The 12,915-nt window shown below is 46.8% G+C and overlaps 1 protein-coding gene across 1 annotated transcript; it reads right to left on the bottom strand.

Annotated features, from left to right (window-relative positions):
• Nucleotides 1–8,170: 8,170 nt before the first annotated feature.
• Nucleotides 8,171–12,456, bottom strand: LOC136019991 (serine protease inhibitor Kazal-type 6-like). The gene is made up of 4 exons (XM_065690672.1): nt 12,272–12,456; nt 10,150–10,175; nt 9,203–9,315; nt 8,171–8,428 (listed from the first exon to the last, which is right to left on the bottom strand). The coding sequence occupies exons 1-4, from the start codon at nt 12,327–12,329 to the stop codon at nt 8,383–8,385; spliced, it is 243 nt and encodes an 80-aa protein (XP_065546744.1). The 5' UTR covers nt 12,330–12,456; the 3' UTR covers nt 8,171–8,382.
• Between the last annotated feature and the right edge of the window lie 459 nt (nt 12,457–12,915).

Genomic DNA, 12,915 nt, shown 5'->3' with positions numbered 1-12,915 from the left:
CTCATTTCTGGAGATCCTGTGATGCTCCTTTGATATTGCAAGCATTTTGATGCTCATTTAGCTCTCAGTAGTCTGTGCAGAGCTTCGCATGTTTCCTTGCTGCACAGACACATACAATGCCATGCCATTAATTTCTTTGTCTCTCCTAGCAAATAGTTTTCCCACCAATTCATTTCTGTTGAGAACAGTGGGTACAAGTCAAATGGAGCTTGTTCTCAAATTGCATAAAGCTCTTGGTGTTATGGGTGGGGTGGTGGGCGCAGCAAAGAGAAGTGCACCACTAACACTTGATTGAAAATTGTGTTTTGTGTTTTCTTTCAGCTGTCTAGTTGAAATTACACACCCGCCATTTTCCTCCAAGGTGTTTATATCAGGAAAGAGCAGCTCTTACAATTTTCACCATACCAGGGGCCAGGGTTGGCTGTGTGCCTGGGACTGGGTGACCTGGAGCAGAGCCTGCATGGTCACTGATGCTGAGCCGTGTCCCCTCCTTCCCTTGCAACACCCCAGAAGATTTTGACTTCCTAGAGCAAGCTGAGATGGCTCTAGAATTGTATTTAGCAAAGCTTACCAATTCCTTACCCTGCTTTCTAGATTCAGTCCATGTTTCCTGACATACATGGGTATATAACATCTCATCTATGAGTAATCAAAACTGCAGCACCAGTTTCATATGTGAGCACGAGCAGAGTTTGAAATACACACTTGAAGTGCAACTGCTGCACTTTTGGGTCCCTCTGCTGTCCTAGTGATGGATATTCCTTGAATCAGGACCAAAATGAGCATGTTTTTGGAAAAGTTAAGTGTATTAAACTGCCTCAGAGATAAAAATGATAAAGTGATGTGGGTTTTTTAAAATCTGATTAGTCCCTTACAGATGCGACTAAGCAGGAACACTGTTGTAAAGCCTTCTCCTGTAAAAGAGTAACAAATTAAAACAAACAAATGATTTGTGTCTGACACTTGGAAAGAAGGAAATTCTGAGCTCCAGATGCATGTGGCTTTGTAATTACAACTGAGCAGTATTCCCATCAATAGGAAATTATTTGAGATAAACATATTCAGAAGCTATTAAACTGAGTTGGTTTGGATCTAGCGAGTAGCTGCAGCTGGAAGAAAGCAGGCAAGTAGTTGAAAATTGACTCTTTTAATTAGAATCAAAATATTGCATTTTGTATGTGCATTTCTACTTTCAAGTAGTCCTAAATTTTAAGAATTTAAGTAACCTAAAGTGATTTTTTTCTTCTGAAATTATTGGTTTTGTTAGTTTACTGAAAAACACCCCGCTAAAAAGATATTTACTTTAGATAGACCAAAACTGAGTAAATTTAGGTAGATTTGGTTGTGAAACTAGAAAACTATGTAATAACTGGTTATATGGAACTGAAGTGCATACATGTAGCAATGAGATGGAACTATTGTCACTAACAAGACCAAATTCATGGCTTTTCACTTACTCATTACAGCAATCCCTGGACAAGTTACACAACAGTTTGTCTGGTTTTCAGCTTAGAGATGCTATAAAACAGTTGTCCAGTTAAACTCACATCACTGATGCAGAACCATTCATTACTCTCCGATGCATGGGAAGATGTGTTGAAGCATGTACACTGAGAATCCCACAGCTTGATGCTGGTCCTGAAGCTTCAGCTGGATGCTGGGAGCCCGACTGCACAACTGGGGGTCAAAGATACAAGCAAATTAGGGGGAGACAGGCTGGTAGAAATGCTTGTCTGTATCCCTGCCTACCCTGCAGTTAACCCTGCACAATGCAGGCAGAGGGTATGGGCAGCGGCAAGATGAAAACATCAAAATGAGCAGTCGATCTTGTGAGATTAATGCATCAAATCCCTTAATGGATTTTCAGGTAACAGAGGTAATTACAGATCCACAGAGCATGACTCAGTCAAGTACAGGGCACAATTCCAGAAAGTATGAAAGGAGAAGAGCTGCAGTATTACTGTCAAAGAAACTTGAATCAAGCCAGGGACCAACAACATTACTAAGTTATCAGCCTATTTAGGCAGTAAGAGGGCAAATGGAGACTTGTGGGCAGTGTTTCCGGTACTGGTCCATCTTCCACAAGAATCAGCTGAACTTTATACCTGCCTCCTGCCTTGCCTTCCCAGAGGGTTGAGCAGAAACCTTGGGCCAGGCATGGGACAAGCACGGTAGCAGAAGGCTGGGAAGGAAAGCAGCCAGGAGCTTTTGAGCTAAAGCTTCTGCCAGAGCCAATTAATGTGCAACTGCTGGATTGCACCGGCTTTACAGAGGTGGGAGACAGCCGAGTGACCTTACCTTACCTCATAAATAAGCATAAATAATGCTTAGAGTGGCTTTATATATGTGTGTGTGTATATACTCAGGAAGGCAGAAGTTTAGGTATCACCTAATCATTACACTCCAGAAGCTGAGGCTTTGCAGAAAAGCCGACAGCAAGAATCACGGCCCGCTGCCAGAAGCTCTCAAAGCTGAACTGCGCGGAACTGACACGGTACCAGTGCTAAAACCAGCCGGTCTGTGGCAGCATCCAGTGTCCACCGCAGGTACTGCACTCTCGCCCCTCCATCTCCCTGATCTGCTCACAAGAGCAGCAGCCTTTTTCCTGCTAACCCTTAGAGAGATAACGCTGAAGCCTGGACCGTTCCAGAGGGTTATCAGGATCTGGACAGGCCACCAAGACACAACAGCAGACAGGAGAGCACTCTCAGGAGCAAAAGGTCCTCCGAGATCCTCTCAGGGTAAAGGATGCTTGCACTAATTCTATAGCTGTGCCATGGCATGCCATAGCTGCTCGAACGCAGGGGTGGGCAATGGCTTTCTCCTTTGTCACAGCATTAACAGAGGAGAAGTACTTCCCAGAGACAGAGTCCAAGCCTCAGCTGATACTAAATCTCACTATCTGCATCCAGCTACCGCATAGCTGAAAAGCTTTTCCCAAATCCTGGAGGTACAAAGCCCAGCTCATCTCAGCTGCATTTCTCTGCCCCCAGACTTCTGCTTCTGGTGTCTGCGGGGGAAGTGAGCAATCCCCTGGGGAAGACAGGAAGTTGAGTGGTCTCAGGCCAAAGAAGTCATTGATGAGAGACACCTTCTATCTATTATGTCAAAGGGACATGCTAGGACTGCACCCTGTGCCTGAGCTCTTCCGTGAGAGGCAATGGGCTGTGCAGGACCACAGAAAACTCATTCAGAGCACCCTGACCAACATCAGCTGCAGGATATGGGGAGAACAACTGCCAGGAGGGAAGGCTAAGGCACAGGGAACAGACAGAAGCAGTTTAAAAGGAAGTTCAGAGTGCCAGTGCCTCCCTGCATGGATCTCTTGGTGTAACTCATTACAAAAGCAGCTGTTGTGCTCAGCAAAAATAGGCTAATGCAGACACCCAGCCTGAATAGAGGATGGGTGCTGCAATACAAGGAATTTCTGGGTCTGTGAGGGTAACTGTCACTAGCTGTGCCCAGCCCTGCTATGGGCCCCTCAACCTAAATTCCAACAGGCAGAAGATGCTCTGTGGCCGGGTGGTGCCCCCGCAGAGGGCAGGGGCCGCAGGTCGCTCACCCAGCGTTGCTGACCTGCTCCCGAGGCTTGGCACGGGAGGACTTTGGGCCCCCCCCGGCACCCGAGCACCCTCCGCCGCCGGAGCGGCCGCAAGAGGGAGCCCGGCACCCGGGAACCAGCGGCCGCTCCGGGCGGTACCCCCGCCCCAGCGATGACGTCACCTCCCGCGGCCCCGCCCAGCGCCTGCATCATCTGCATCATCCGCATCATCCTCGGGCAACGCGGGAGCGTTCGCAGGCCGCAGTGACTGCGGATAGGGGTTAAGGGTACGTCTAGGAGCGGGGGATGACAGGAGAACGCGTCACAGGGCAGGGCCCGGGCAGCTGATGGCTTTGTCACGGGTGACTCCACAAAACCACCCTCCCAAAAGCACGGCATTCTTTGGGAAGAAGGCCGAAAGTGTCACAGCCAGCCCTTGCCACCGCACCAACACTCTGTTCACTCCTAGTTTATTGAGCAATTTTAGCTCAGAAAGGTGAGCGCTGTATTGCCCAGCACCAATGGTCCCCACGACCCTTGCTCCACAAGCTGGGTACTAGGTCCAACCCTACCACAAGCACTACAGCCATTGCTTGGGACCAGCCTCAGGCTGGTCAGAGCATCCCACCAGACCCAGCAAAAGCTCAGTGTTAACCTTATATTTTAAGTTCTGATTGAGGCTCTTCCAAAGTCCTGCTCTGATAAAGTCTCTGCTGACCTTATTGAAACTCTTAACACTCATGCACGATGGATGGCAAAGCTTTAAAACAAGCAACTCTTTACATGGCATCTGCCTTTCTATAGGGATATTTATTATGCTTCCCCCCATTTTCCCTTTATGTGTTGTGGTAACTCTTGTCTTCCATGTGCTTTTATAAGCCTTCCACAGCATTTTTAGAGCAGGTTTATAAGACACCATCATCAGCCACAATGACTGCAGCTACTCCTATGCGGAGCTCCTAAAACACACTGCTAATTTCAGCAGGGGGCATGGGGAAAGGAATCAACAACAAAACAAACCCAAAACAATCCACACACAAAACCCAGCTAAACAAAGCAAAAAACCCCTCACCTAAACCCCCAAAAAACACCAAACACCAAACACCAAAACTCTCACAGCACAAGCAAACCCCTCACCTTCTGTGCTCTGGAGTCAGCCAAACACTTTTCCTGGGCTCCTACTTAAGCCCTTCAGCAGCAGTGGGGTGGGGGAACTGTTGGCAGATTCCTAGCATTTGGGAGCCATTTCACCCCAGAGCAGGCTCAGCTGCAATCTGATCCTTAAAGGATCCAATACACCTGACACCGTCCTGCTGCTCCCTGAAGCTGTCAGCATCTACATCTTTTCAATCCTTTGCAATACTCCTACAGTTCTCCCAGCTCCTCTCTGAGCAGTCCTTTTACATGCCCCCATAGCTCAGCCTTCCCTCCTGTACTCAGTTTTGGGCCCCACCACAGTACAAGAAAGGCAATGAAAAACTGGACTAAGTTCAGCGAAAAACCGCCAAAAGAGTTGGGGACTGGAGCTTTGCAAGAAGAGGCAGGGGAGGTGGGCTTGTTCAGCCTGGTGAGAAGAAGGTTGCAGGGGGACATAGGAGGAGCCTGCCAGTTAACAAGCAGGTTAGAGAGCACACAGATCCAGGCTCTCACGATGGAGATGAGACAATTGAAAGGACAGAGACTGAAACCAGATACAAGGAAAATTTTCTTTACCATGATGACAGTGAAACCCTGGGACAGGTAACCCAAGGAGATGGTGCACGCCCCACCCTGGGAGGTTTTCAGTTCTAGACTGGATAAAGCCCTGAGCAACCTGATGGGACCTCAGAACTGACTCTGCGTGAACAGGAGGTTGTACCAAAGTGCCTCCCAACCTAATCCAGCCTGACTTCTCTTAGGGAAAATGGGGTGAAGCGAAATGATAACCAAGTCCAGAGCTTCCTCTTCGGCAGGGCTGGGGGAACCCTGCAGTCAGCACCACCACCCTAGGATCATCCCATGGCAGCTAGAAAAGCCTTGTCAAACACTGTGAATGTCAAGGGAAAAAAGTAGGACAAAGGACTCAACTGAGTTGCGACAGTAACACGTGCCTGTGCTGGGGGAGGAGGAGGAAGTGGTAGAGCACACAAGTTAAATGGGCCAAGAGCCTGGACACAGTAATCTATCAGCTGCATCACCAGCAGAGCGAAGCTGTGAGATGGCAATACATCCTTCCCCTTCTGCCATGTGCATAGCCTGGTCACAGGAGGGTGCTCAGCTGTGAGCAATGGCTTCTTTCAGTAGGAGCAACCATGCACAAATTGAATTGTTCCATTATTTTAACTGCAAGAGGGACTGAGCGAGCTGCAGGGAGCACAGGGCCCTCGTTCTACTGCAAGAGGCAGTGGCTGAAATGCTGGGCCAGGTCCCACCCCAGCCTCTGTCCCTTCCTCCCTAGGCAGAGAACAAGCTGTGAAGATGCTCGTGTTATCCTGTTATCCAATTATCTTTCACACACCTTTCAAAGCTGTAAAAACTCCCCAACAAAACCCAATACAATTTAAAAGGTGAAGGAAGGAAATCTCTTGGCCTCTCCTGAGGAAGAAGTATGGGAAGTTTTCCCGACTGGGGGAATTAATTTCCTCAAAGGAGACTACTCCCATTCTCCACTTCCCTGCCACAGATGCAGGAGATAGCAGTTGGGTCTGTAGAGGTACATTATTTGCTATTTGATCTGAAAAGCAAAATACAGGATGGTTGTCAAGTAGTGAACTCCTGGAGTTTGTGTTCTCTTGTGATCTGTCCTTGTTATCTCTGCCTCCTCCAGATTAAAATGGATTCGATACAGGAATATGCTGTGAGCCACTGAGGGTCATCTCAGGCGTAAAGATGTTGCATACCCCCTCACTCATTAAAATGTCACTTTCCATCTTAAAAATGGGTGGGTTTGCTCCTGTACACTGAATATGGTGCTGATCCAGAGCCATCCAACATAGTAAGATCACCTAAGGATAAGTCAGTAAGGAGAGGACATGCAGAGGTCATCCTGCTCCAAGCGAGAAGAGGAAGGCCCTCCCACTTTCCCAACATGTCTTTCATGACCATTTGTCCTTGTGCAGGAGATGCTGCTTGCATTCCCTCGATCTTGTCCATGTTCTGGAGGTCTTGCTGTTGAATTTGCCACTGTAACACCTCACTGTGAAACCAAGCAGGTGTACTTCCCTTGGCTGTACCAGCTGCAATACAGAGAAGGTAAGCCTGCTTCCAAGAAAACATGGAAGATTTTGCAAGAATCCAGTAGGCTGGGATGGGAAAAACATCAGGATCAAAGACAGCTGGTCCGAAAGAAGCTCTAAACCAGCCAACATGGAATTTTGCTTGAGTGGTTTAACCGCTGCCGCCTGCATCCTGCCTGTAAAGTTACCAAATGACAAAGGATTTGCCAGAATTGGCATCACAAATGTGAATTATCAGAAGAGAAGCCAGCATTAGGTGTGCTGAGAGCTTTGCTAAGACCTCTCTTTTTAGGCATTGCACACCAATTGAGTTCAAAGCCTGGATTGTGGCATGATAGGCAAACACTCCAGCTCTGTCCAAACAAGGTCCAGAGGTTTAGATGCTCAGCATTTAGGTGCTTGCAAAACATGTTGACCCCTGAGGCTCACGATAAAATCTAAAGCTCCCTTTGAAATTTAAGTGTTTAACATGAAGGAGCTGGTGTCCCATTGATCTGCTGCCAATGTTTTAACAAGGGGATGCCACAACTATTTCCCTGTGTGAATTTTGCTCAGTGAATGGGGAGAGACTATGGAATTCATTTGCTCATGTTTGCACAATGGAGGAATTTTCAGCCAGCACCAAGAAGAGAGAGGGCAGCAGTGTAAAATGTAAAGAAAGGAATAAAGCCTACGTGCACTAAAAGCTGTAAATAAATACAAATACTGGTGCCTGGAAAATCAGGGTCTGTGTACGATGCAGGGGGAGTTTATCCTAGAGGTGGGGAAGGAAGCCCACAGCTCTTCTCCAGGGAATATGTTTGGGGGTTTTTAATTATTGACACTTTATGCTATCTAGTGCTCTTCTAAATACAGTTTTATTAGCATGAGAAGCCAATGGCTGCAGGAAATTAATGCTGGTGAGTTCAGCTTCCAAGACAAAGCGTTCTCTTAGAAGGAAGAAGAAAGAGACCGATTTGGAAAGAAGAGCCTTGCAGCTTCTGCCTAAAACCAGCCTCCACCTGCCATCTTCTTGTTGCAGGCTTAAATGGAGCAATATTCCCTAGTCTCAGCTTGCTTGTCTCTGGTTTCCAAAGGAGATGAGGCATATGCAGTCACGCTGTTTACCAGCTCTCCTGTCACCCTCCCACAATAACCTCTGAGAGAGGAAAGAACATGTCTACGGAGGCTGGGTAAAGAAGGAAGGCGCCCGCTGTCACCCACCCGCTGGGATGGGGAGAGCTGGGCAGGAACCCATGAGGTGATTGCACTGCTTGGCTGCCCAGCAAGCGTGTACCGATTTGCCAGGCAGGATGGGACAGAAGAACTGCTGCGGACAGGAGGACACAGCCCATGGGAGCCGTGGGAATCACCGCTTCGGCATAGGGAGCGCCTTGCTTCCCGGGAGGAGGGTGATGTAATGCCATGGTATAGCAAAGCCACGCATTAGGCTCCAGCATGGCTCTATCAAAGCAGTTTCCTGGGAATTGCAGAAAAAGGAATCCAGCCAAAGAATTGTGCTGAGCTTTATTTTATTGAGCAGAGATGGCGGAGATGAGGGCAAGCTGCTCTCCTGCCCGTGAACAGGCATCTGTGGCTGTTGCTGATGCGGGGGGTCAGCTCTTGCTGCTGGGTGTCAGTGAGGACTCAGCATTTCCCCAGGTGCTTCAATCTTATTTTCCCTCCACTTCTCCTGTGAAGGAGCAAGACAGTCTTAGACAAAGCAGTGTAGGACAGACGCAGCAGTGTGGGACAAGGGGCTCATCCCTCTGAACAGGACCATTTGCCTGACTCATGCTAGTGTACCCTGGTGCCTCACAGGCAACATTAAGCCATTTTCTCCTCTCCTTACTCCTCTCAGATTTCCCCTAGGATAAGGCAGCCTTGAGTGTGCAGCAAAAGTTAAGGACTTCTAAGGAAAACTCAATATTTTTCAAGCACATTCAGTCCAAGCATGTGGCTCCAATTGCATCTTCTTTAAAAGGTGACAGAGCTCAGCAAAAGGAGAAACTCAGGTTCCTCCGCTGAGATTTTGTGTCTTGTTCCACAAAGTCCATTCAGACTTTTCCGGAATAATTTGGCACAGCTCAGCTCCCGCATTCCTCCCAACACTTCTCAGTATCCAGAAGAGTGGGCAGTGAGAGTTGCAGCCTGTGGCATATAGTGGGAAATGTGCATCAAATTAGTGTGTGCAGAAGGTACAGGCAGGATGCAATTGCCTCCCAGGCCCCGTGCTGCCTCTCAGCATGGCAACCAGCAGCGTGCAAAGCCTAGAAATGAATTTAAATTAACTTGCATTCACACAGCTTCATTCCAAGGAGGAAATATTCCACTTGCATGATGCAGGGGCTGGTCCCTACAAGAGGAGCAGCCTGGATGCAGGGCATCCCCTCCATAAAGAATATAATTACATACACGGAAGGAGCTAATTCTCTGTTATTTCAATCCCCTCTACTTTCACACTTACAGCACTGCCTTGCAGAAGGCACACTTGTTTCCGTATGTGATGCCATCCGTGCCACAGTGAGGGTTGGACTCCCTTGTGCAGTACACGCTTCTATTTACGAACTCTCTACAAATCTGCAAAAGGAATAACAAAGCACCCTTTCAGGACTCGCATAGTCATTCTTTCACTTTCCAAAGTGGATAAAGGTCACTAATACAATGCCTTTTCTGCCAAAAGGACTAAGGCATCAGTGATGACACTACCTATTTACTGAAGGAAAAAGCCCTGTCAGAAACGAGCAGAAGCAGTGTTTCAGAGGATCTTTTGCCCCGTATTTGATGAGGGAAACTACAGTCACCCGAGAGAAGTCTTGATCTCCTGAAGACAAGAGTGGATTAGCCTAGGCATGTAGGAGAAGAGTCAGCACGGATGCTCTTTCGGGCATTTGGCGGCAAGTTAGCTCGATGCTGTACGGCTTCATGCACCTTGCGAAACCATGCACTCAGCGTGGTGCTTGCTGAGCTTTCTGCCTTCCCAGTGAAAGGAGAATAAAACCATAGTCTATTTGGAATCAAAACTGATGTCCATGAAATATACAGGTACTTTGTCTCTGGACCTTGTTTGGAGGGGTAGAACACTCTCAATAGTCCATTTGTTTCATGAAAAGATTGGGCAGTGGAGCAAAGCAGACAAAAGTGGTGCTGTGTATAAACACAACCCTGTGCAAGCACGCTAGACCTAATCATAAGAAACATTTGCTAAACCAACCATCTATTTCCTTCATCTACTTGCTAATGTGGCCACGCATAACATCTCCGGTACAATGGTGGACTCCCCAAACTGTTGGAACTTCTTGGAAGCACCCACCTGCTCCCAGCAGATATTAAAACCTCTTTACCATGCACCAAGATCTTACAAACCCATTCCTCCAGACAGTGCAGATTCAGTAAGCAGAGAACTGCGCTAACCTCTTCAATGTCTTGACCTGCAACATCTGGAATAAGAAAAAAAAAAGAAAAAGAGAAAAACAAACAGAGATTTTCCATTTCAGCATTATTTTCTAATGGAGGCTGAACTAAAGCCACAAACCCTTTATGCAAACAGTGAAACACACACCAGGTTTTTCCTACTCTGTCATTTGGTGCGGTGGAGGAGGGGGCAGGAAATGCATTATCTGAATTGCTTTTCAGTATTTTGCTTTTTTGAAAAATGTTACTAAAATACCATGTAATCAGTCATTCAGCTGCTAACTGCACCTCAGACACATAACCCAATCTCCTGGAAGGCAGCCACTCCCGGGAAAGTGAGCTGCCATATCGGATCTGGAGCTGCACTCAACAGAGATTTTAAAGCTATATTGACTTTTAAAGCTTTTAAGCTCCTGCACCTCTGAACAATGAAAATGGCTGGTACTGCTAATGAGAGGGTACTGTGCAGAAGAATGAGACCCCCCATGCTCAGCTTTACAGCCATCCTCAGCACAGCACAACCCAGAGACTCTCCCAGAAACAAGTTCATCCTGGGCAAGATACAAGGAGACGTCATGGGGTGATGCAGAGCAGAACAGGCACTGCTGATCAGTAAGAGTGCAAAAATACACACTGTAAGACTCTGGGCTTGAAGCCATTCAGTTCATCCTCTGTATATTTCTGCACTGCAAAGACTGCAGCCAGATGCATATGTTGAGTTCTTGTTGTGAGACTGAGCAACCCTGCCATGTCTCTAAGGAGGAACCTGGTGCTCAAGGGTGGGTTGAATGCAGATTTGCAGAATTTGGATCACAACACTGGGGAACAAAGAGCCAGCATCTCATACAGGAACAGAGATTCAGCAGTGAGGTCACTGTGCACTGTGATGGTGCTCTGGGCAGGAGATGGGAGGAAGCTCTCCTACACTTGGGCTCCCACAGACTGGAAATCCCACCCAACCCAGTAAGCTAGAACATCATCACCCATCAACCCACCTGACTTCTGCTGGTTGTATTGCTCTTTGATGTTTTGTCCCTGGCGCTGGTGTATTTATCATGTCCCCAGGTTAGGCTGGGCCGGCTTAATTGTAAAGTCACTGTTAGGGCTATCTGCATATTATTTACAAAATAGCTCATTAGATAGTTTTTATAAATATTACATGTGGCTACAGAAGACTTTGTGATGATGTCTCTTGACATCTGTTTATTTTATAGGAGATCACAGAATTTGCTGCTATTCTGCCTGGCCTTGGAAGGAAGCTTCAGCACTCTGACAGAACCCAGACCCAATTAAAACTCAATTAGAGATAGATGAATATTTCATAATGAATAATGTGTACAAAGCAATTCATCTCTTTTCTCCATGCACAGCTTGCCATTTTCTCAAGTGAATTCTTTATTCAAATTATTCACAGAAAAACAAGTAGGAATAATTCTTGTTCTGCACGCTCTTCAATAACTGTCACCACAAACCTTGCAGAGCTGGGTCAGCTGGACATAAGTAATTGATAACACTGACGTGACCTATATGTTCAAAAACCATCACTCAGCTTCCCCAGATCATCAGAGAGAGGTGTAAATCTCCAGATAAATAAATGCTGGCTCCTTTTAATTTGCCCTCTTTGCTCTGACTCCTTGAGGACATTCGAATTTAATTTTAAAGCTTTTCTCTGCCACATAAATGAAAGCTGAAACTTTCATCTAATTACGTTTCCCCATCTCCAAGGAAAACACCAGTACCAAGACACTTTGGATCAAAACAAGAGCTGATGACCCTGAGGTGAGTGAGTTTCTTCTCTAACTGGTTCAGCAAAACTCTCCAGTGAACATTTGCACCAAAAAAAACTCATCATTACGCGCTGCTTCAGTACATTTGTTGAAAGAGCAGCTTAGGATTTGCTCGCTGTGTCTCCCAGTGACACCTCCACTGCGTTATTCACTGCGGAGGCACACGAGGAGCGGAAATATGTCATACGAGTGAGCAAGTCCCGCGGATATTTTCTACTTGCTCAGCTTTATCTTCAAGCCTGTCATCCAGTGATCAAGGCTCTCTCGAATTTGCTGTTGTCAGGAAAGGTTTGGGATCTGTTTTTCTTTTCTAGGCTAGGGAAAACATCACTTACCCGAGAAGAAAGAGAGCAAAAGCAGGCTGAGAAGCACTAAGGCACCTGTTGCCTTCATGCTGCAGGTAGCTCTTTAGTCCAAGCCAAGCGATGTGTGCAGGAGGTGTTGTCTCAGCACTGGAGGCCACAGCGCACACACAGACCTGCCTTTCTGTGTATTTATGCGCCCATCTGTAGCTGTCCTCGTTCTCCACCTTAATTGTGAGAACTTCTGCACTTCATTTCTAAAGCCATTATTGGTCCTGGCCTTGTTTATGGTGCTTTAGGAATGCTGCCCTGTCCACATCAAACCTAGAAAGGGATAATTATATGAGTGATAGATGGGCTTGTAATATCTTTTCTTTTTTTTTTTTTTTATCTAAATAGTCACAGGATTCTCACAAGGGTGAATTTTCAAAGCAGTGATTCATCGGGGAAGCTGGTAATTTTCATTCTCTGGGCCCTCACTGAATGCCAGCTCTGAGGCTTTGAGTGCGGCGTGATGACACTCACTAGACGTTACGAAATAAATCACACCATGAGAATGTGTTGTCTGTGAAACCAATTATACGTTGTTCCCTGGCTATTTTTGAGGATGGATCTAAATTTGTTGGGTTGGGGTGGAGAAGCGCTCCAGTGTGACATGCTCTCATAGCTGTGTGCAC

This window comes from Lathamus discolor, chromosome 10 (assembly GCF_037157495.1).
Source record: "Lathamus discolor isolate bLatDis1 chromosome 10, bLatDis1.hap1, whole genome shotgun sequence".
Lineage (NCBI taxonomy): Eukaryota > Metazoa > Chordata > Aves > Psittaciformes > Psittacidae > Lathamus > Lathamus discolor.
The sequence above is the reverse complement of the archived record's forward strand: the minus strand, read 5'-3'. Positions and strand labels throughout refer to the sequence as shown.

Bases quoted from the DNA above. Each gene is read 5' to 3' on its own strand.
- LOC136019991 (XM_065690672.1), bottom strand. From the start codon at position 12,329: ATGAAGGCAACAGGTGCCTTAGTGCTTCTCAGCCTGCTTTTGCTCTCT. The intron at 9,316-10,149 runs GTTAGCGCAGTT...TTCCTTTTGCAG, and splicing joins CAGGTCAAGACATTGAAGAG to ATTTGTAGAGAGTTCGTAAA. The intron at 8,429-9,202 runs GTAAGTGTGAAA...GCTCCTTCACAG, and splicing joins GCCTTCTGCAAGGCAGTGCT to GAGAAGTGGAGGGAAAATAA.